We start from the raw sequence: 22934 nt of genomic DNA on the forward strand, positions 1-22934 counted from the left end.
GACGCCCTAAAAAGATGACTCCCCTGCAGACAATCCGGTCCTCTCCTTTGGGTGGGTGGATTGCCTGCCCAGATGATGACCGGCTCCTGCCAGTAGATCTGAGGGTTAGGATTCCGGATGCATCGCCCCCTGCCCCCCCCATCTCCCATAATGCACTGCACAAGTGCACGGTGCATTATAAGGATCCGCCCTCCTCTCCCCGAAACCGGTCAGGAGCCCCAGCTGGGGCTGACAGACGATTGGTAAAACAGGGTTAGGAGAGCGGCTCCATAGGTGGGTCTGCTGCTGCGGCACCGCCAGGATTGGGCTTACACATGCGTGTGCAAAACTGGACTGGGTTTCCTTAGCCCGGTTTTGCATGCACGTGTGAATAGCTTCTTTATACTTAGCAGGGGAAAAGCAACTGGCCCTATCTAGCCCCAGCACAGCATCCCTCTAGTGACTGTTTCTGGTGTCTACCTTCGGTTCCTTTTTTAAGACTGTGATCCCTTTGGGGACAGGGGGCCATCTTGCATTATTTCTGTTGTATTGTGTGTCGATGGCTTTGAGCACTTTTGTTTTTAAAAAGTGGTGTATAAATACCTGTGGTCGTTCCCCTTTTGCTACCTTGGCCATTCACGGGGTGTCCCTCCCAACCACACCAGGGCCACAGGACACAAACGCAGGATCCCAGCTGGGAGAAGCACTGATGATGCTGAGCCCCAGAGGCAAGAGCGGCCACCTGCTCATGGAGGTGACCAAGCTGTCCCTAGAGGCCAGCCCCCAAGGGCTCAAGGCCAGGGGTGGAGCCACCATGGAGCAGACGGGTTCAAAGAACCCAGGCTGCCACCAATCGGGGGCCACGCCTGGCACCCCAGCCACATCCCTTGCATCATACATCAGACGAAGGGGGAGTGGCTTGGCTCGCAAACAGGGCCGCGCCCCCCGTTGGGGATCAAATATCATCGAGCGCCGCATTCACGGCGCGGCCAGGAATGCTCTCTCTGCCTTTAAAGGGAGGGAGAGCAGCTCCCGGCCCCACTGCAAACGCAGCGCTGGCTGGTATTTGCTGTCCAGTGGGGAACGCGGCCCCGTTTGTGAGCAAAGCCATGCCCCCTGCATCGGACATCAGCCGCAGGAGGAGTGGTGGTGATGGGCCGCTAGCTGGCTTCCTCTGCCAGTGCTCAGGGCACCCAGGTCCACGGCACTCCTGCAGCACGGAACAGACACACCGGCAGGCTGCCGTGCTGAGCAAAGGCCTACTTGTGGCTAAGGCCCTGTGCATCCGAAGGGAGGTGGAGAGCAGAAAAGGAAGCGTCAGCGTCCCTCCTATCAGGGGCTGGAAGGAGGGTTTGAGAGCCCTTTGCCTGTGCCTCGGCAGCAGAGGAACAGGAGGGCTCTGAGAGGGCTCTCTGGCTGCCCACTCCTGGGAGGAAGAGGTTAACCAGCTCTTTGCCAGTTCCTTGCTTGCACTGGGAGACTAGGTGTGTGTGTGTGTGTGTGTGTGTGTGTGTGTGAGAGAGAGAGAGAGAGAGAGAGAGAGAGAGAGAGAGAGAGAGAGAGAGAGAGAGAGATACGGGAGCCTCCTCAGGGTGCTCGGTGGGGAGCCTTGGGGGACGAGATGTGGCTGCCACTTTGCCCAAGAGGCTTAAACACACACACAACTTCTCTAGGTATTCAAAGCGACAACTGTTAAAAGTTGCCCCTCAGTGTACGGCAAAGATGTGGGGACAGCAGGACCCTCTGCCTCCCGCCACGCCGCCCGCAATTCTCCTCGGAGCATTTGAGAGACCTCTCCATGCAGCCGGCTTGACAGAACATTTTCTCTAGCTAACTTCACTCGCCTTGCCTCCCAGGGAGCTGTTCTGTGTTTGGAGCGATCCGTGTGGGAGTGAGAAGCAGTTTTGACAATAGCGCTTTTAGATCGTTGTTAGGAGGGAAGAATTATTGTAAAAACCGCAGGAGTCACTGTGAGAAACTAGCAACAAGTTGAGACGCTAACACTCCAGTCCTAAAATGCTTCGTGCCCAGCAGAAGACATACTTATCAGAAGAGCTCGGGATGGAAGGAGAAAGTTGTCCTCTTTGGGGGTTGCTGCCAGAAGGAACACAGCTCCCTTCATGCTCAGGCTGTTCTATCACCTTCAGCCCACCTGACCTGCTTCTCCTTCTTCTCCCAATATAGATAACATTCCCGTATACCATGGCCTTAGGAACATAGGAAGCTGCCATATACCGAGTCAGACCATTGGTCTATCTAGCTCAGTATTGTCTACACGGACTGGCAGCGGCTTCTCCCAGGTTGCAGGCAGGAATCTCTCTCAGCCCGATCTCGGAGATGCTGCCAGGGAGGGGACTGGGAACCTTCTGCTCTTCCCAGAGCGGCCCCATTATCCCGAGGGGAACATCTCGCAGTGCTCACACATGGGGTCCCCCATTCAGATGCAACCAGGGCAGACCCTGCTTAGCTAAGGGGACAGATCATGCTTGCTCCCACGAGACCAGCTCTCCTCTGCCTTGGTGCAGTGGGAGCATGCCCAGCTCCTTACAGCAAGCAGCCAAAGTCACCAGCGAAGAATATTCAGAGACTCCAGTGGTTGCTTAGTGAGAGTTGAATTGAGGCTAAATCTGTTGATCTCATGGGCACATACAACAGCAGGTTGGAAACTGATGGGCCTATCCTCCATGCTTCTTATTAAAGTAGCAGTTTTAGTGTGCTTGAGGAGAAAGTAAGTAGGAAGCTCTTTCTTCTTCTATAAGGGTACTCAAAACAGCATTAGTGTATCACCCTAACCCTTTCTGAATTCAGCTATTACAAAACCAAGTATTGATGCAGGAAGCATGGCTACAACAGAGGGGTTTTTTTAACCAGCAGAAATCTTCAAAACAACAATTGATGGTGGACTTTAGTACTACCTTCCTGATACACAGACACAAATAACTGGGCCTTTCCCCACACATCTGAGCATCATTGCCCCGAGTTAAGAGATGCTTTCCACATACTCTTCCTTGGAATGTTTCCACAAATTTTGGAATTTGATCACAATGACCTGATCCGTTTCCTGAAGTGGAGCTGATGCATTAGAGATTCTCCATAGTTCTAATCTCCCCGCCGCCTGCCTGGAGATTTTGTACAGAGCAGGGGTGTCACTATAATTAAGCAGATGGGTTCAAAGAACCTGAAACCCCCCAGCTCCTGAGGGCCCCCAACTCCCTCCCTCCCTACTGTCTTCATTATCTCCCTCACTCTGAACGGCCACTGGGGAGAGGGGCGAACATGGGCCCCCTCTCCCCTAGCTACAGTCCTGGTACAGAGCACATTAAGTTTGCTACAGCTTCCTTGACTTCGTCTGTGTTAACTTCCACTCTGCCTTACCAATGCAAAGGAACCTTGGTGTGGCCACGAGTTGGATTCCATCAAAGTGCTTTTTGTGCAGTAATTTTTTCCATTGCTCTTGAACACTGGTGTACATAGAAAGCTGACTCCTACAGAGTCAGAGTCATCCATCTAGCTCAGTATTGCCTACACTGACTGGCAGTGGCTCTCCCAGGTTTCCGGCAGGAGTCTCTCCCAGCCCTACCTGGAGATGCTGCTGCCAAGGAATGAACCTGGGACCTCCTGCATGCAAAGCAGATGCTCTGCCACTTTGCTATGGCCCTATCCCCTAGGAGGAATATGTGCTCACATGTAGTCACCCATCCAAATGCAAACCAAGGTGGACCCTGCTTTGCAAAGGAGACAATTCATGCTTGCTGCTTCCACAAGACCACCTCAGTCCACATGCCTGTTGACCCTTCCAAAATAACTCAAAAGTTTAGTGAGGCAAGACTTGCCCTTGCAGAAGCCAGGCTGGTTCTGGATAGGATTGGATGGGGCCAGTTACTCTCCCCCGGCTGAAAAGAAGAGAATCACCACTTTAAAAGGCACCTCTTTGCTCAGTTGGTAGGAGTGACTTCTGTGCTGGGTAATTTACTGGACACAGAAGTTAAGCTAACTGGCCTGTAGTTTCCCGGATCCCCCTTGGATCCCTTTTTGAAAATCAGAGTTACATTAGCTACTTTCCAGTCGTCTGGTACAGAGCCTGACTGTAGGGTCAAGCTGCACATTTGTGCTAGGAGATCAGCAATTTCACATTTGAGATCCTTCAGAACTCTTGAGTAGATGCCATCTGACTTGGCGATTTGTTAATTTTTAGTTTTTCAAGACAGTTTAGAACATCCTCTCCCGTAACCACAAACCAGTCCTCTTCTTCAACCTCCAAGCCTGAGAAGCTCAGTTCCGGAGCGGATATATGGTCAGCATCCTCCGCTGTGAAGACAGACACAAAGAACCCATCCAGCTTCTCTGCAATCTGCTGATCCTCTTTAATAATCCCTTTCACATCTTCATCATCTAAGGGGCCAACCGCCCCCCTTTAATTTAAATGATGAAAGGTGTGGAAGACCTTTCAGCATTCAATTTGTGCTGTACAATGCAACATCTTCCATCTAGCTGGGGCCATATATAATGGTGATATATTTCCATCGTTTTAGATGTGCACTGTCTTTGGATTTTTCTAAATTTAAAAGCAGGATATAAGCCTCTGAAATGAATAAATAGATACAATAAATATCCTGAGATGAGGTGCTCCGCCTGAGATCCGGGAGACAAGCTGAGGGGGCTGACATGAAGGTGGAAGAAGACACAAAAAGCAACTTGTCAGCAGGAGGCACCGCTTGCAGCGCTGGAAAATTGCCTTCCGTTCCCTCCCACTAGTACAGAGCTATACAAATTGCCTAGAAAGTTACAAAGGAAAGCATCCACCTCAGATGATTTTACAAGGGGAGAGAAATCTCAATTTGTGTGCCATCTCTCGTAGGCTTCAAAAGCCATTAAATAATCACCTTTCCTATCACAGAGGCAGCATGTGAAGGGAAGAAGATGGAAGAGGGCAGGGGTTAACGCCTGGCTCTCGATTCCCTGAAAATGGCTGAGAAACCCCTCTTTGAATGGCAAGAATGGATGGGAGCGAGGAAGAAGGTTTCCTGCCAGGCTCTTGTTCTCAAGAGACTAAAAATCTAAATAAATAAATAAATAAATAAATAAAGGTAGCAAAGCTCCCCCATCACTCCTCACTATGACATGCTTCTCAGTGCTGAAGACGAGTGCAGGGTTGCTTATGAAGCTGCAGGGATACGGCACAAATCCTATCACGGAGGAAGGGGAGAAAGGCATCCCAGATGGGAAGTCCAAAGTCACGGAACCACTTGGTGCTTTGGTTGACCTAGTTGGGAAATGGGACCTTTGAGAAAACACTCTTGGGGTTGACTGTGCAGAACATGATAAGGGAGGACGTTGGAGCCCAGGCCATTTAGAACTTTTATCCGTCCAAATGCGACTGGTGGTCTGGCCTGAAGGCGCATGAAGCAGAAACCTTGCTGAAGGCTCAGCAGACCTAGCGGGGGCTAATGCCTGGGTGAGAGACCACTTGGGAACCCCCCCTTATGTGGCCCTGAGCTCCTCGGAAGAAAGCCAGGATATAAATAGAGTAAATGCAAATAAAAGTAAGTACCCTTATGGGCCAGCAATATGTACCCTACTATTCCTGCTTGTCTCATTCTAAAGGAAAACCACTTTTGGATTTTGCCCTGCTAACTGGACAAAGAGGCACTTTTTTCACCTGGCGATTGTCTATTTAGCAGGGGGAGAGCAGCTGGCCCTATCCAGACCCAGAACAGCATCCTTCTAGTGGCTGTTGCTCATGTCTATCTTGTGTTTCATTTTAGATAGTGAGCCCTTTGGGGACAGGGAGCCGTTTATTTAAATTTTATTTGTTTGTTTGTAATATTTCTATACCGCCCAAAACTTGCATCTCTGGGCGGTTTACAATTAAAATCATTTAAAACATTAAAAACATTTAAAATCCAGTTTATTTATTTATTTATTTATTTATTTATTTATTTGAACATTTTAACACCGCCCAAAACTTACGTCCCTGGGTGGTTTACAACAGTATTAAAATTATTTAACTCTAAACCAAATTAAAAGCCTGGGTGAATAAATGTGTCTTCAGTGCCTTTTTAAAAGTTACCAGAGATGGGGAGGCTCTTCTTTGAACAGGGAGCGCATCCCAAAGTCCAGGGGCTGCAACGGAGAAGGCCTGCTCCCGAGTAGCTGCCAGATGGGTTGGCAGCAGCCACAGATGAACTCCTCCAGATGATCTTAGCAGGCAGTGGGGCTCATGGCGAAGAGGGTGTTCTCTTAAATAACCAGGGCCTGAGCTGTTTAGGGCTTTATAGGTAATAACCAGCACCTTATATTTTGCCTGGAAATGTATTGGCAGCCAGTGCAATTCCTTCAGCACAGGAGTAATATGGTCTCTCCTAGTTAACCCAGAGACCAACCTGGCTGCTGCGTTCTGAACCAACTGCAGTTTCCAGACTACATAAAAAGGCAGCCCCACATAGAGTGCATTGCAGTAATCCAGCCTAGAGGTTACCAGCAGATGTACCACCATTTTGAGGTCGTTCATCTTAAGAAATAGACGCAGCTCGCCTATCAACTGAAGCTGATAAAAAGCACCTCTGGCCACCGCCTCAACCTGGGACAGCAGGGAGAGGTTCAGATCCAGACGACGCACCCCCAGACTGCGCACTTGTTCCTTCCAGGGGAGCAGTTTAATGTAATTGAATTATTTATTATTTCTCTATGTAAGCCACTTTGGAAACTTTTGTTAAAAAGCAGTATATAAATTGTTGTTGTTGTTGTTGGAGGAGGATTTGGGTACATGGCACTGTTATGAAACTATCCAAGGGAGAGTGGGAGAAGGTCCCAGGTCCAGGACTTGGCAGCATCCTCTAGGTAGGGTTGGGAAGACGGCTCTCTGCCTGAAACGATGGAGAGCTGCTGCCAGTCAGAGCAGGCAATGCTAAGCTAGATGGACCAGAGTCTGACTCAGTATAAGGCAGCTTCCTGTGTTCCTTGAATCCTGAATCTAACCATGGGCATAAATAATATCTCAGGAACAATCAATCAAGTCAAGAGAGAAAGAGAGAAAGAAAGATGGAGAGAGAGAGAAAGGAAGGCAGGGAGGAAGGAAGGAAGGAGGAAAAAGAGAGAGAGAGAGAGAGAGAGAGAGAGACTGACTCACCCTCACAAAGCTGGCGGGAAACCATCCTTCTTCATCATCAATCTGTCCCCACCACCAGTCCTTGTTAGAAGCATCCAGGACCTTGATAACGTCTCCTGCTTTAAACGCCAACTCCCGGTTGGCCATGGTGACGTGATCCCATACTGCCTCAGCGCTTACAATAGAACCTCCACTGATCAGCTTGAAAGACAAAAGAGGGGACAGTTAGCAAAAGGATCTCCCCACAAAAAACATTGTGCTTCCCTCTCTTCACCCTCCAAACAAACAATACACAAAACATCCACAGGCATTTCCAAGCACTGGTGTGTTTGTTTTGCTGCACACACCTTTTAATTTAATTTAATTTAATTTTTATTTATTTATTTTGTTTTATTACATTTTCATACCGCCCCAGTCAGAAGCTCTTTCTTTTTAAAAGAAAGGCTCAGCCGTGCATGTCAGCTGTACACAGAAGCCATGATTTGCAACGCCTTTTATCTTTGGGGAGCCTTCCCATAAGATCTTGCCTCTGCACTTCAAACATTTAGGGCAGGGATGCACAACTTCGGCCCGCTTGCAGATGTTGATCATCCCTTACTCTTGGCCACTGTGGCTGGGGATGATGGGAGTTGTAGTCCAAAAAGAGCTGGAGGGCCAAAGTTGTGCAGCCCTGGTTTTTTTGGGGGGGTGCATGTTCAGGTGATGCTGCACATGGTGTCAGGCCTGTTGGGGCATCACTGCTACCCCATGTGAGCACTGGAATCATTCTCGAAGTGCAACTAGATGGGTCAAGGGGAAATCACTGAGTGTATCTCACAACCTTTTCCTTTTTAATGGCAAACACTGCTGTGTGTTGGGGGGAATTTGGATCAGGGCCATGGGGTGGGTGAAGGATTGCTTTTAATCCTTTCCCCACACACCCGTTTCCTGACTGAAATTACTCCTCCCCAAAGTTGTGACTTGGCAAAACACAGAAGGATCGATCGAGGTCCTCAAACTTGGTTCCCCAGAAGTTGTTGGACTTCACAATAATTTTGCAGTTGGCCCACAATTCCCAGCCACCATGGCCAAAGGCTGGGAATTAGGGGAGTTGGTCCAACAACATCTGGGGTCCCAAGTCTAAGAACCCCTGATATGGATACCAATTATCCATCTGCCACCATCTTGTCTAAGTGGACCCACAATGATGCCACCAACCTGTGTCTGGGTTGCACCACCTTAGATTGTATGAGGGGGCTCACATGGCAGAATGCTCCTCCATACAAATTTTTTTAAAAATCCCCTTCATATAAAAGGTTAGCCTGTCAGGGAGAACTGCACTAGACAAGCCTTCTCCCAAATGCGCCTGTTTTTGCCATTTTTTTCCTCCCATGAAGGAGCAATCCATCTTCTGCGCCTTCCCCTGCAACATGAAGTGGTATGATCGAGACACAGATTTGCTGCCTCCCTGAGAACCCGGCCTGGGCACCCTTTCCAGATCGCACCACACACTCCCTGCAGACATAAATTGCAGGGGAAGATGGATCGCGATGGGCCAAAGAACGTAACCTCCCATGAATGATTTTTTCCCCACTGCGGCAACCCTGATAAGCTTCCGCAGAACCCCAAGATCTCCCAGAAAACAGTCTGAAAACCTGTGTCTTCCAGTTATCAGCACCCTGGAAACGGAGGGCTTCTGTGCATTTTTAATTCTGAAAAACTCTTTTCTGTCTTCCTCCTGAAGCATCTCCCCATTTTCTCTCTTTCCTGTCCAAGCACTTCATCTTTCTCATGCCAGGATTTCTAATTTCAATGCTCAAGTTTTGACTATCAGTGCCAACCCCCGCAATTCAGCTGACTTAGAGCTGTTGACATCCTTTAATGGTTTTGGCAGGTTCAAACATGGAATCTCATCAGCTCACAATGCTTACTGAGCATTGTTGAATACTAAAATACCACTGAACATGGGTAGGTTGCTTACCCAACCCACTTAATGCCTATGAGAACAGCCCTAATACAGTATTTACAATTGCATAGTTCACATTTTATTTATTTATTTATTTTACATTTCTATCTTGCTCTTTCTCCAAGGAGCCCAGAGCAGAATACATGGTTATGTTTATCCTCACAAGAACCCTGTGAGGTAGGTTAGGCTGAGAGATAAGTGACTGGCCCTGAGTCACCCTGTCAGTTCCATGGATGGATGGAGATTTGAACTCAGGTTTCTCTACTCCTAGTCCAATGTTCTAACTACTATACCACACTGGCTGTCTTTAATATCAGCTATTAAATGCTGCCAATCAAATATAAACTATCATGAGATGTCAAACGGAATTATCAAGCATTCTGCCAATATCTCATGATGTTTTGAGAAAATATCCATTGCCAAACCTGGCAGATGAGACTTCTAGGGAGCATTTCTGGGAGCAACATTCATTTCAGCTCTAGGAGCAACTCAGTCCCATAGCAGAGCAATAACTGTTCACTGCAGCATGCTTGACCCTTTATTAAATTCCTCGGAATGCTTCAAACGGTTTCCAGAACAGCCATCATTCTCTGTTACGCTTTAAAGGGCTTAAGGGCAGCAACCAGAAATTGGATCTTCTTTTTGCGGAATATGCCAGCAAGGGAAACCATGACGCGAGTCAAAGCCAAGCAAAAGTTGCAGAGGAAAAGGAAGAAAGGACCTCGCATAAAACTTTTAGCGAAAAGTATATACCTAGTATAAACTAGGTGCCTCCAGCACCAGCTGGTTATGCACTGAAGGTTCTTCCATGGTCCTAGCTGTTCAAGAGACCTGACCACATCAAATCTACTTGGAGCCAGACATCTACAAATCATCTTGCCAGCTCGCCAGTGGCGAGTGCTCCAAGCCCTCTGAGGAGCAGGACACACAGCACTACAAAGATCTCCACCTTCTCAGAGATCTCATTTCCACAACCTTTGGCCTGATCCAGGAGGGATCCTTTCTGAGCTGTAAGAGAAGGGGCTCCCCCTGTTTCTTCCTGTCTTCATCTCCCAGTGCAGAGGACCTGCTTCTCTCCCAAGCCATCTGCCCGAGTGCCAGAAAAGATTTGGGGGGAAAGAGAGGCTTGGTGGCCACCATAAATAAGGGCCGGCTAATGAGCAGCTAAGCCTGTCTTTGTGGGTCCCTGTTTGGAACACACATTCTGCACCCCTGAGTGGAGATAAACCTGTGAAAATGCTGATTCACTTGCACATTCCAATCCCTAATAGGAACAAAGGAAGCTGCCTTATGCCGAATCAGACCACTGATCTGTCTAGCTCAGTATTGTCTACACAGACTGGCAGCAGCTTCTCCAAGGTTGCAGGCAGGAGTCTCTCTCTCTCTCTCTCCCAGCCCTGTCTTGGAGATGCTGCCAGGGAGGGAACTTGGAACCTCCTGCATGCAAGCAGGCAGGGGCTCTTCCCAGAGCAGCCCCATCCCCTCAGGGGAATATCTTATAGTGCTTACAGGTAGTCTCCCATCCAAATGCAAATCAGGGTGGACCCTGCTTAGCAAACAGGACAATTCATGCTTGTTACCTTGTAGAACAAGAAGAGCTAAAGAAACATCTCTATGCTTTTTTGGATATGTGGAGGGGGAGTGTGAATGACGGCATGTTCTTACCACACATATGATGTTCTATGTGACAAGCGCCACGCACATTTATAGTCACGTGATCTCCGGTCCCCATTTTGGAGGGAGAAACGATGCATCCAGAATTGTGGATGCATAAATCCCATGTCACATATGTTGTAGGCACGGTAGAGTCATGCAAATGTACAGAGAAGCCATTCTGGGCAAATGAGACAATCCCGGCATTTTCCATGGATGGTCTGGGAGATCATCCCTTTTCTTGTGCAAAATTGATGGCTTTCCTGTTAATTTGGAACTGGGCTTGGACTGTCACCAAAACAACTTGAGTTGATTTAACACTTAACTCCCATTCCTGCTCATTTGTTGCAAGTGTGAGAATTAATTGATAATTTGCTACATATATCACAGCCGGGGACAGATACCAATGCAGAGGGCTGAATTATTCTGATAATAATTCAACTCCGGCTTCTTGTCCGCCAGTCCCATCTCTTGGGCTCTTAGGATAAGCTGCTTGACAGCTCACGGTGAACAGAATATGATCTGGGTCTCATTTGCAGGCTGGGTCTGGGACAGAAGTGTTAAGTGATGGCTTTAGCCTGTGACCCCACTCAGAAGGTGGGTTAATTAGGGATCGCCCTCAAAGGACTGATGAGCTTTGGAAAGATTCCTCTTCAAACAAATCTGCCTGCTTGCCTTGATGGCGCTCCGCACCAGCCACCCTCACTTTGACTTATGGTGTTGTCCCCTCTGTTCGAGAAGAGTGGCTACATTCCAGGTGAGAGCACAGAACAAGAGCTGCTCCAGATGTGGGCCACCACAGGCAAAGGAGCAGATCTCTGCACCACACCTGAATGGAAGCACAGCTAGGTTTCCATGCGTCCAGTTCTACACTCCATCAACCCCCGCTTGGCTGGTACAAACATTTGCTGAAGAGCTGGGAAATTGCCTTGCTACACCTCTGGGTGACGAGCACAGTTGGGTGGTGAAGGGAAACTACTGGAGCAACTAACTGGAGTTAGGTAACTGTGCAGGGCTGGCAAGAGGGCTCTGCCAATAATTTGTGGGTCATTTCTGAGGGGGTGAGCAAAATGTACTCACAGGTTTCAGAAGGTCCTCCCGTGAGAGGAGGGTAACTGGGGAAGGGCCATAGCTCAGTGGTAGAGCATCTGCTTTGCATGCAGAAGGTCCCAGGTTCAATTCCCGGCAGCATCCCAGATGTTGTTGACTACATTCCCAGAATCCCCCAGCTATAATGGGTTTTGCTTGGGGATTCTGGGAGTTGTAGTCAACAACATCTGGGAATCCCTCTCTCATATATGAGATAATTAAAATATAAATTGATTGATTGATTTGATTTATATACGGCCTATCTAAAAATGGCTCAGAGAGGGTTACAACAAATGAAAACAATTAAAATAAAATTAACAGTTAAAATCAAAACTAAATCAATTAAACAATTAAATTCATTCAAACATTAAAAACATTAACATATTAAAATCATTTAAAACCAGCATTAAAATTTAAAGTATAAATCTAATTAAAAGCCTGGGTGAATAAATGAGTCTTCAGTGCCTTTTTAAAAGTTGCCAGAGATGGGGAGGCTCTTATTTCAACAAGAAGCACAGTCCAAAGTCCATGGGCAGCAAGGGAGAAGGCCCGTTCCTGACTAGCCGCCAAATGAGTTGGCGGCAACTGCAAGCAAACCTCTCTAGAGATGATATCAACAGGCAGTGGGGCTCATGGTAAAAAAGACGTTCTCTTAGATACCAAGGGCCTAAGCTGTTTAGGCCTTTATAGGTTATAACCAGCACCTTATATTTTGCCCTTGTATTTCTTAGAGGGAACACTGATGCGGACCCAGTGTTCCCTCTAAGAGGGATTCCCAGATGTTGTTGACTACAACTCCCAGAATTCCCAGCCAAAAGCCACTGCAGCTAGGGACACTGGGAGTTGTAGTCAGCAACATCTGGGAATCCCTCTTAGAGGGAAAGGTGGCAGGAACTACAGTCCTAAATGGAATTCTGGTCTGACTCATTGACCTGGCTCATATGATCGTTCAAATCTAGGTTTGATGTGAGTTATCAACATTGACATGATTGTGCGAACCCATGTCAAGGTGGTTTATAGCCCAGGATTCCTGGCTTGGTGTGGGTTCACACAATCACGCAAATGTTAGTAACCCAAATTTAGCCTAGATTCAAAGAACTCTATGAACACTAGCCAGTAAAAGGCAACTTCACATGTTCAAAAGTGATATGCTGTCTGCATCCTGCCTGCAAGCATTTATTTATTTATCGTTGCATTTAAAAATCACCCTTCTTCCTAAGACCTGTGGCTGTTTGCGAAAATGTAAACAAGCCAAAAAGATACCAAATACACCTACATACAGCAGCAGCAAAAGAAAAGCAAACAGACAGAAATGAAAACCAATTGACAGTGAGAAACCCATGTGAAAAGAAAAGGAAGAACACCTGGAGAGGAAGAACACCTAAGGCAGGCCTGCTCAGCTTTGGCCCCCAGCTGTTTTTGGACTACAATTCCCATAATCCCCAGCTACAGTGGCCAATAGCCAGGTATTATGGGAGTTGTAGGCCACAATGTGTAGAAGGGCTGAAGCTGAGCAGCCCTGACCCAAGGTAACAGAAAAGCATGTCATTAACCTGGAAGAGTGTTCTGCAGTCTGGGGCCATCACCAAAAAAGCTCTGCCCCATGTGCATACCACATGTGCCTCCCCAGCATCAGTACATCAGTTCTTCTCAGGTGGGTAGATTCAGCTGGGAGCAAGTGATCCTGAAGATATCTGGATCCCAAATGGTGTTTCCTGTAACAGGGATTCCCAGATGTTGTTGACTACAATTCCCATAATCCCCAGGCAAAAGTAATTGCAGCTAGGGATGCTGGGAGATGCAGTACACCACATCTGAGAACCTCAGTTTTGGGGATCACTGGTCCCAATCCAGTTATGGCTTTAAAGATAAAAACCTGCCCCATGAATTGTACCCCAAAACAGATCAGCAAGTACAAACATGTACCCAGTCAAGTTATCGCCGGCCAGAGAGTTATGCCATGGAAACAACCCATCATCCCCTTGACAAGGGAGTCTGGAACATGGCTTGCAGCCAGAGCTCCTTCCCTTCATCATACAGCTAACTGCAAATGACTTGTGGTGACAATGGAAGGCTTATAACAAAAGTGAAATGAAATCGCAGATCGCTAAGTGGACAACTTCAGGGTCGCTCCCCTTTCTCCTCACAGAAGAGGAGACTTTACTACAGTCACCAACTGTAGACATTCTGAAAACTGAGAAAGTCGCATAATGCATCATGGCTGGCATCATTTATTCTGCAGCACTGGTTATTGGGGGGCATTTGTTCTGATTTAAGCCTGCACGGAGGATGGCAGGGGCACAGAATCATCCCTCCACTCTGATCCAACCATACTGGCTTCTGAGATCCCAGCAGTCATTCAGAGCCCACACACTTCTGAGCATACACATATATAATGGAATGATTGTTATGGACCTGAAAAGGTTTTTAGGAAGCTGACTTCCGCAGTCAGTACCATGTTCTGTGTTCCTGCAGAATCACATAAGGCGGGTCTGTGGGATCAAACCAGAGGTCCAGCTCCTAGTCAAGCCATCTAAGGCAGCTGCTGTCACCATCTTTTAAGAACGCAAGAAAAGCCCTGCTGGATCAGGCCAAAGGGCCACCCAGTCCAGTGTCCCGCCGCATGCAGTGGCTAGTTGGGTGCATCTGGGAAGCCTGCAAGTGAGGAAAAGAGGGTAGCCTGCTGGCGTTCCCTAGAACCTGGGAGAGCAACTTCCTTTGCAAGAGTGGATTCCATAATGCCTGGTGGGAAACAGGCAGGCAACTCTGCTTCAGAACTATTCCAAAAACAACAACAACAACCCTCCCATGTGATAGCCTCAGAGAGCTTGGCCTTCCAACCCTGCATGCCACCTGCAGCTTGGCAGAAGCCCCAACATCCCAAGCAACATGAGCACTGCAAGCTCAAGGGGCAGATTCAACGGCGGTGATCGCCACACCATCAAGCTGCCATCAAGCTGGAAGGTGGGCAGGAGAGCACATTTCTTTGACTTGGATTACAATCTGTATGAGCTCCCAGGATCTGCCTTGGTTTGCATTTGGATGGGTGACAACATGTGAGCACTGTAAGATTTTCCCTTAGGGGAGGGGGCCACAGCTCAGTGGAAGAGCATTTGCATGCTTGCAGGCAGAAGGTCCCACATTCAACTGCTGGCAACATCTCCAGAGACTCCTGCCTGAAACCTTGGAGAGCTGCTGCCGGTCAGTGTAGGCAGTACAGAGCTAGATGGGCCAAAGTCCTGACTCAGTATAAAGCAGCTTCCTACATTACTAAGACTCACTGGTGTCTGTATCAGTATCTAAGGGATTGGAGGATGGTCTCTTCTTAGGGCTGAAAAAAATAGCCAGAATGGAGCCGCTTTGACTTTAGTTGTGTCCAGGTACTGAAGATTCATGGAAGAATGTGCTCGGAGGATCATAGAGTTGGAAGGGACCCAAGTGCCATGTAGCCCAATTCTTGCCCCAAGGCAGACACATGAGCTTGTGGACACCAATGGAAATCTGTACACATGGGGTAGGAAACAGGTTCAGGTGGAAGGCACATTGCTGCCACTTGTACACGGTCTTCTCCAGGGTTCATTCTGGCCATGATGGTGAATGAGCCTTCCGCCTGGCACCCCTAGTCCTGTGTTTCCCCACAGCCCATGGGGCCTCCTCACTGGTCCTCCTCTCCCCATCTCTGCCTGCCCTGCAGCTGCTCTCAGAAACCTGGCTGGATCCAGAACCAGCCTTATGACTTCCATGGAGCTGACTGCTGCCGTCAGGAAGAACCGCCATCCTGTGTCCAAAACCGGCTCCCCCCCCCTAAAGTCCCAGCTCTGCATCTCACACTCTCAAGGGCTGTTCCATGTGTAGAAATGCTGCCTGCCTCCTTTATCGGTGCAGGCTAAGATGCTTATGTGTTGTAAATTATGTTGTTATGACTTCAGAGGAATCTGTAATCTCTTTATCTTGTGGGGGCGGGGGGGGGGGGAGATTGCAAGCAATCAGCCTTTAGATCAGATGGTGTGGAGCAGCAGAGGCAAACTCGCAGCCTGTTGGTTTCTCTCGCACTGCTGGTTGCTTGCAGAAGAGGCTGTGGGTTTTTGACAGTCGGATTCTAACTGGCTAGCATCACATTCAGAAGTATGAGATGGTCCCTGGACCACAGCTCATGCTGGCCACCAGGGGCGGATTAAGCTTTTTGCTGCCCATAGGCACAAAGGCTTTTGCCGCCCTTTTACCTTAAACAAAAAGGTTTGCTTTAAATAAATAAAAAAAGGTAAAAGGGGGGGACTTTCTCCTTGCCCACTCCACCCTTGCTACAGCTGCTGCTGCTGCCCTTGGAGGGCAAAATTTGCTGCTCCTCAAATTTTGCCGCTATAGACAAATGCCTGCTCTGCCTCTCCGTTCATCCACCACTGCTGGCCACACTTCTTAGCTTGCGGTGGAGTGATCTATTGCACTAAGAGCCACTTTGTTTTAATTTTGTTTTAATCTGTGTTGTTTTATTGTAAACTGCCCAGAGACATGAGTATGGGGTGGTATATAAATGTGCCAGATGAATAAATAAATACATAAATAGCCCCTCCCCGCTATCCCAGCATAGCCAGTTCATATTGCCAGAGGAGGATTCTGCAAAATACGCTCTGAATGATTTCTGAAGAGCAGCTAACAAGCAGGCCGGCTCCGGCTGCAAACCAACCTCCTCCACAACAGTATTGTTCAGGGGAACTGTGTGGCAGGCAGGAGGAGAGGCAGAGATGAAAGGATGGCAGGCAAGAGAAATTTCTGATACATGTCAGCCTGTTCTGCCCCCTTCAAATTGCAGAGCCCAAAAAGAAAAAATCATGACAAATTATTTAAGAAGGAAGGGCTGATTTGCAATCATTTTGAAAAGTAAGTTCAAAAAGAGCAGAGCAAATGAACGGCTCCTGCAAATGTTCCCAGAATAGCAGCAAGATAAGCAGAATGAGAGAAAAAGGATTTGGGAAATGGGTGGATTAGGAAAATGGAAAATGCAGCAAAACAAAGAACTAAGCAGTCACATGTGCAAGTCTGTGAAATCTGTCTGTCTGTCCATCTGGTTCCCAACATTCTGTCATGTTCCAGTGTGAGCGAGAAACAGAATCCGTTGCTCCTGTTGAGCTCTGTGGCTTAATGATGAGTGAGAGGGAGGGAAATGGGGTTAGGTATAGGACTGGAACTTCCTGCTCTGCCCCCCAACGAACTGGACATGCCTTTAGCTAATTCATAAATACTAATGGGGGGAATCTGAAGGCCAATCTGCAGTTAAAAGAAGCCCCCCCCCCCATGCAGTTGTAGGTAAGCAATGGGCAGCTCGGTGACAAATCCCAAACTGAGATCCCATATAAGGAATGTGCTTTGATTTATTTCCACACACTTCTATGCCACTTTTGGAATTCCAAAGGAATTACAGCACCTCGAGTTCCGCCATGGAAGAAAAGCAGGATATAAATGTAATAAAGAAATGTGAGTGTAGTTCTTTCTACAGTCTAAGCTTCAGAAATCATATAAACCGAGCCTATGGCCCACTGTGCTGGCTGAGAGATGCATGGGAGTGGGATGTAATTCCCTTCCAGTGGTCTGCGCCCGCACATAAGGCCATAAGGAGGGCCCCGCTGGATCCTACCACAGCCTCTTCTCTCCAACAAATTTAGCCAGCTATCCTCAAAGATCTCTGCCAAGGCATGGCTTCAGACATACACCAGTCCTTGGACAGCTCTGAGGACCAGAGTCAGGCAGGCCTTGGTCAAGTGCAAAGGGGAGCAGTGCCACCTCTAACGGGGATTCCCAGATGTTGTTGACTGATTGATTGATTGATTGATTGGATTGATTGATTGATTGATTAAATGCCATCAAGTCGGTGTCAACTCTTAGTGACCACATAGATAGATTCTCTCCAGGATGATCTGTCTTCCACTTGGCCTTGAAGATCTCTCAGTGGTGCATTCATTGCTGTTGTCATCGAGTCCATCCACCTTGCTGCTAGTCGTCCTCTTATTCTCTTTTTGTCAACTTTCCTGGGTTTTTACATAATGTGTCTGAAGTATGATAATTTGAGCCTGGTCATTTGTGCCTCGAGTGAACATTCTGGATCAATTTGCTCTATGATCCATTTGTTTGTTTTCCTGGCTGTCCGTGGTCTCCTCAAAAGTCTTCTCCAGCACCAAAGTTCAAAAGCATCAATTCTTTTTCTGTTTTGCTTCTTCAAAGTCCAGCTTTTGCATCCATAGACTGTCACGGGGAAAACCATTGTCCTAACGATTCAAATCTTTGTAGGTATAGAAACATCACAGCATCTAAATCTCCTTTCCAAGGCCTCCATTGCAACACTAACAAGTGCTAGTCTGCGGCGTATTTCTTGACTGCTGGATCCTTTACTGTTGACGGTCAATCCTAAAAGGCAGAAGCAATCCATTACTTCAGTGTCTTCATTATCAGTTCTGGGGCTGGTTGCTGTACCCGTTGTCATTAGTTTAGTCTTCTTAATATCCAGTTGTATCCCAATTTTTCACTGTGCTTTTTGATTTTCATTACTAGAGCTTGCAGATCATCTGCATTCTCAGCTATGTTGTTGACTACAACTCCCATAATCACCAGCCAAAGGCCATTGCAGCGTGGAATGCTGGGAGTTGTAGTCAACAACATCTGGGAACCCCTGTTAGAGGGAGCACTGCAGGGGAGTCATAGCAGACTGCCAGTTCTTATCCCTGCTGCCTAGGGAGGTTGAATTGACCCAGCCCTTTCCCCAGGAAAGCCTGTGTTACTTAAAGGGACCTTGCCCAGTTCCTTGCACACCTGCTCTGGAGATGCTGGGGGAAGGCTCGGTTAATTTGTTATTTATTTAGAATGTTAAGGTTGGCAGGTCCTCAGGGAACTCCTCTGAGAGCTGGAGGACAAAGGCAGGCATATGTCCCTAGGTTGTGATGTGAATGCAGACTTGGATTCCACAGGTTCCCCTGGGGTGAGGAGTCCCAGTGGCATAGGGACACCCGGGGTCTGGATCCTCCTGTGCCTCCAGAAACTGTATCCTGGCAGGAGGCACAAGTGGCCGTGGGTGGAAGGGGAGATGGTTGGTTGGAAATCACCCTTCCCCCTTGCGCAATGGCAAAACCGGCCACATCTGCAGAAGATTAGCCTTGGGCTCAGTGGTGGTGGGTTCCAGATTGACGTGCTGCTTCTGCAACTCCTTTTGGGAGGCCAGTAATAGAATAAGTCAGAGAAACTTGTAAATAAGTAATGGGAACTTTAGTTCCATTTTGTCTTTTCCCAGCAAGAGACTTTCAGTGCACTTCAAAAGCAGTAAGTGCTAAGTAAGAAGAGAGGGAAAGAATCATAGCAGAAACTAAGACAGCAATGCTTCAGCGAAGTGACCTGGAAGGAGATTGGGGATTTATTGTGGAACATAGCCCTCTGCTTTCCGCACGGTGTGTATTTCCAGCAAAGGATTGCCAAGGGAGAGACGAGAAGTTCCAGGGAGGTGCTGTCGTCATCGCAGGGGTCAGCTGGTGTGACCTTGCCTTCCTGGTATATGTTTAATATTCAATCAGTTGGTCAGAGTGCTTAAAAATATTGGTGTGGAACATGCATTGCTCTGATATGAACAGAAGGCACTTAAGTTCACAGCACAAGTTGTGGGGGGTGGGATTCCCCCTGATCTCTCTTCCTGCTGTAGCCCCCTGGGGCCACATCCCGTCCCATTGCAGATGATCCCCCAAGTCTCAGGAATAGACTTTATTTGGGGTGCTGCAGGCAGCTGCAAATAAAAAGGGAAGAAGGAGAGCCTCATGTTGTTGGCTAGAATTTGTTCTATCTGCAGAAAGAAAATGAGGATCCAAGGATCCTAACCATGTGCTACCCTGTGAGGTAGGATAGATTGCTTGACACCCACTGATGCAAAAGTCTTGCCATTGCTGAGCAGAGATCTGGAGCCCGCTCTTCCCAGTCCAAGCACCATGGTTCTGAGCCAGGGCTGCTCAACTTCAGCCCTCCTGCAGATATCAGTTTACAATTCCCCTAATCCCTTGCTATTGGCCACTTTGGCGGGGGATTGTGGGAGTTGTAGTTCGAAAACTACTGTCCTAGTTCCTGGAGAGAATCTATCTATGCGGTCTCTAAGAGTCGACTCCGACTTGATGGCACTTAATCAATCAATCAAGTTCAAAAACAGCTGGGGGGCCTAAGCTGAGCAGGCCTGTTCTGAGCCTTGGGTCCACAGATGTTGCTGGACTACAGTTCCCACCCACCGCCCATCCACAAGAGCTTTGGTGATGCAGGGAGTTGCAGCCCAATAACATCTGGAGACCCAGGGCTGGTAATCCATGTGCTACACCGTACTGGCTTGTGGCAAAGGGGGCTGGTGTCGGGCCGGCAGTGACTAACTAGAGTGTCTGCTGGCCTGTTCTCAAGACCACCTCGCCAAGGGCTGGAGCAGAGCTGGAAACCAGCCAGAGTGAGGCCGTCCTCATTGCTCTGAGTCTTTAATCACGTTTCCGATTCACATGACAGCCGAGTAAAGTTGCGGCCAAGGTTATCTAACTAGCACTGCTGCCTTGCACAAGAGGAATTACCTTTTGTTCCTTCTCTGGCGTTCCAGTGCAAGAGACACTCTTCCCTCCAAGGCAGCTGCACCTTTCAGCCGACCTTGTTGTCGCCGGCACTGTGCTGCTCTCAGGTGAAGAGAGCCGAGTGCGGCTTCTTGGAGAGAACAAGCTCCCCTTTCTCCCCGGAGTTCCAGGATTGCCTTCAGCTGAGCTCTTCTCTCTCCCCCACCACAGGACCAGCCCATCCCACACCCTGAAAGGGGAATGTCTGGAGGATTGGTGGGCGGGGGTGAATAAGAGGGATTGGGAACTCATGGGGAAAGAATCAGGTTCAATGAGAATTTGGACGGGCTGAGAAAAAAGCCACACTGTTTCCTGATTTTTTGGAGAAACATTTCAGCTAATTTGAGTCAATCTAACTGTGGTGGCGGTGGTGGTGGGGTTGGGGTTCTTAATCCATTCTAGTCTGTGATACTGTGAATATTTAGAAGCTGAGAAAAAGTGAAGGAGAAGTTTGACTGAGTGAACACGCAACACTTTCCAAAAGACCATAAAGATGATGACAAACCTGAACATGCAAAGCTTCCTTATACAGAGTTAGAGGTTTGACCCATCTATCTTAGTTGCCTAGATTGACCAGCAGCAGAGGACCGCCATGGTTTCAGTCAAGGGCTTTCCTCAGCTCTGTCAGGAGATGGCAGGGATTGAACCTGGGACTGTTTGCATGAAAAGCGTTGCTCCACCACTGAGCTCCTGTCTTTCCTGCCAAACGTGGGTTATCATAGTGTTCTCATACCAGAAGTTACATCTTGAGCGTTAACTTCTAAGATAAGATGGAATCTTGTCTTTGCTTTAACCATAGGAAAAAGTCCTCACCTAATCGCCACCCTCAAGCTCAAGGGGGAAACAACCAGTGCTAATGCTAAAAGCATGAGAAATTTGCTTTTGCTGGCCCTGCATTTCATGCTATTTCTTTTACTACTAAATAATTGAAAGTTCTGTGGAAAGTCCATCCAAATAGCAAGTCTGAAGAAAAGCTGAAGTACGGGTGACTACTTAGGGTGTTCTAATCCTTTGGGGATCGGATGAAGCAAAGGGAGAAATTTGCTGAACTGTTCCCAGGTTTCCAGGTGATGAACGGTAGAATGCAAAACACCACTGAGGGTGATGAGAATGGATTGTTCCAAAACGGAAAACATTCCGATACACTAATACCACATTATCTTTAGCCTGATTCTTCCTTAGCTATGCGTGTATCAGTGCCAGAATATTGCATACAAGAACTACGTTGAAAATGCAACCATCAAATCAAGAACAGAAACACACATTCTGAACTTGGGTTCATTCATCATGCACCATGAGATCACACATGCTGATGTCAACACAGCAGAGGTAAACATGCCCCCTCCCCCCCGGGGGTGGGTTCCAAAAAATCTATTCTCTTTCTGTTTTGGAAGCTATGCTAAGACAAATTACCCTGCCCTATAAATTCTGTGTTGGACTGTTTCAAGGTCAATGGAGAAAAGAGAGCAGCTGAAAGGAAGGGGGGGTGGATTTCGGTCACCACCCCCCACCACCATATTGTCATCTCTCTCCATGCCTGCTTTGCTACCTGCCTTGGACTTTAAAGAGATGGCTGTCCCAGGTGTTAGCTCCATTCTCAGCCAAGAAATTGATTGTGCTCAGATATATGAATTCAAAATCTCTCTGCTTGCAATTTTGTTTGTATTGTTAACACCTTTTAATTGTCCCCACTTTGCAAATCTGATGGAAAGCGGGCTAAAAATAGTCTGGATGAATAAATAATATGTATTATCTTTAGATGCACTTTCTGTACAATTCACAATGGCTTTATTACTGCTTCTCCACGTATTGATTAAAATATAAGATGAGTGATTAAATTTTAATTGAAAATGGGAAAATGAACATCTTCAGAGGAGCAGGGATAGCTCAATTTTGAGGGGGGAAATAGTGAGTTTCCGTTTTCAGTCTTTAAGCTTCATTGTGAACATTTTAGTTATACTGCTGCTGTAACCCCTGCTAACTTGGCAAAGAGGCACCTTTTAACATGGTGATTCTCTTTATTTAGCAGGGGGAGAGTAACTGGCCCCATCCACCCCCAGCACAGGACCTCCAGTGAATGTTGCTGGTGTCTGTCTCGTGTTTCTTTCAGATTGTGAGCCCTTTGGGGACAGGGATCCATCTTATTTTTATTTATTATTTTCCTGTGCAAACCGCCCTGAGCCATTTTTGGAAGGGCGGTATAGAAATCAAATAACTAACTAACTAACTACAATGAGCAGTTTTCAGGTTTCAAAATATTCTGTCCAAGGGGTTGGTTCAGATGATCCTCCCTCCTCCTCAAACTGACCCATGCAATTAGATAACGGGAGGTGCCCATTCTGATGTCTTTCTGCAACACATGGGGGCAGGGCGGTGCATCTGATAGTTACATAATATTTGGATCATGTGTAGAGAGGCTGTTCTGATGAACCTCCCCCACATGTGATAAAGGAATACTCAGGGAGTATTTCAAGAAGTCCAGGAAAGCATGTCAGAATGGGCACATTCTCAGCACGTCTCCCTTCTTCACTGAATGAGCCAGCTGATGGGA

General features: G+C 47.6%; 1 protein-coding gene across 11 annotated transcripts in view; it reads right to left on the reverse strand.

Moving 5' to 3' along the window:
• Positions 1 to 22934, reverse strand: part of ARHGEF9 (Cdc42 guanine nucleotide exchange factor 9) — a 204139-nt gene that overhangs the window by 65526 nt on the left and 115679 nt on the right. For all 11 annotated transcript variants that reach the window (XM_053273656.1, XM_053273653.1, XM_053273654.1 and 8 more), the window contains one exon: positions 7109 to 7288. In XM_053273656.1, the coding sequence (XP_053129631.1) occupies positions 7109 to 7234 (126 nt within the window). In that variant the 5' untranslated portion in view covers positions 7235 to 7288. The remainder of the gene's footprint in view (positions 1 to 7108; positions 7289 to 22934) is intronic.

This window comes from Hemicordylus capensis, chromosome 11, assembly GCF_027244095.1.
Source record: "Hemicordylus capensis ecotype Gifberg chromosome 11, rHemCap1.1.pri, whole genome shotgun sequence".
NCBI lineage: Eukaryota > Metazoa > Chordata > Lepidosauria > Squamata > Cordylidae > Hemicordylus > Hemicordylus capensis.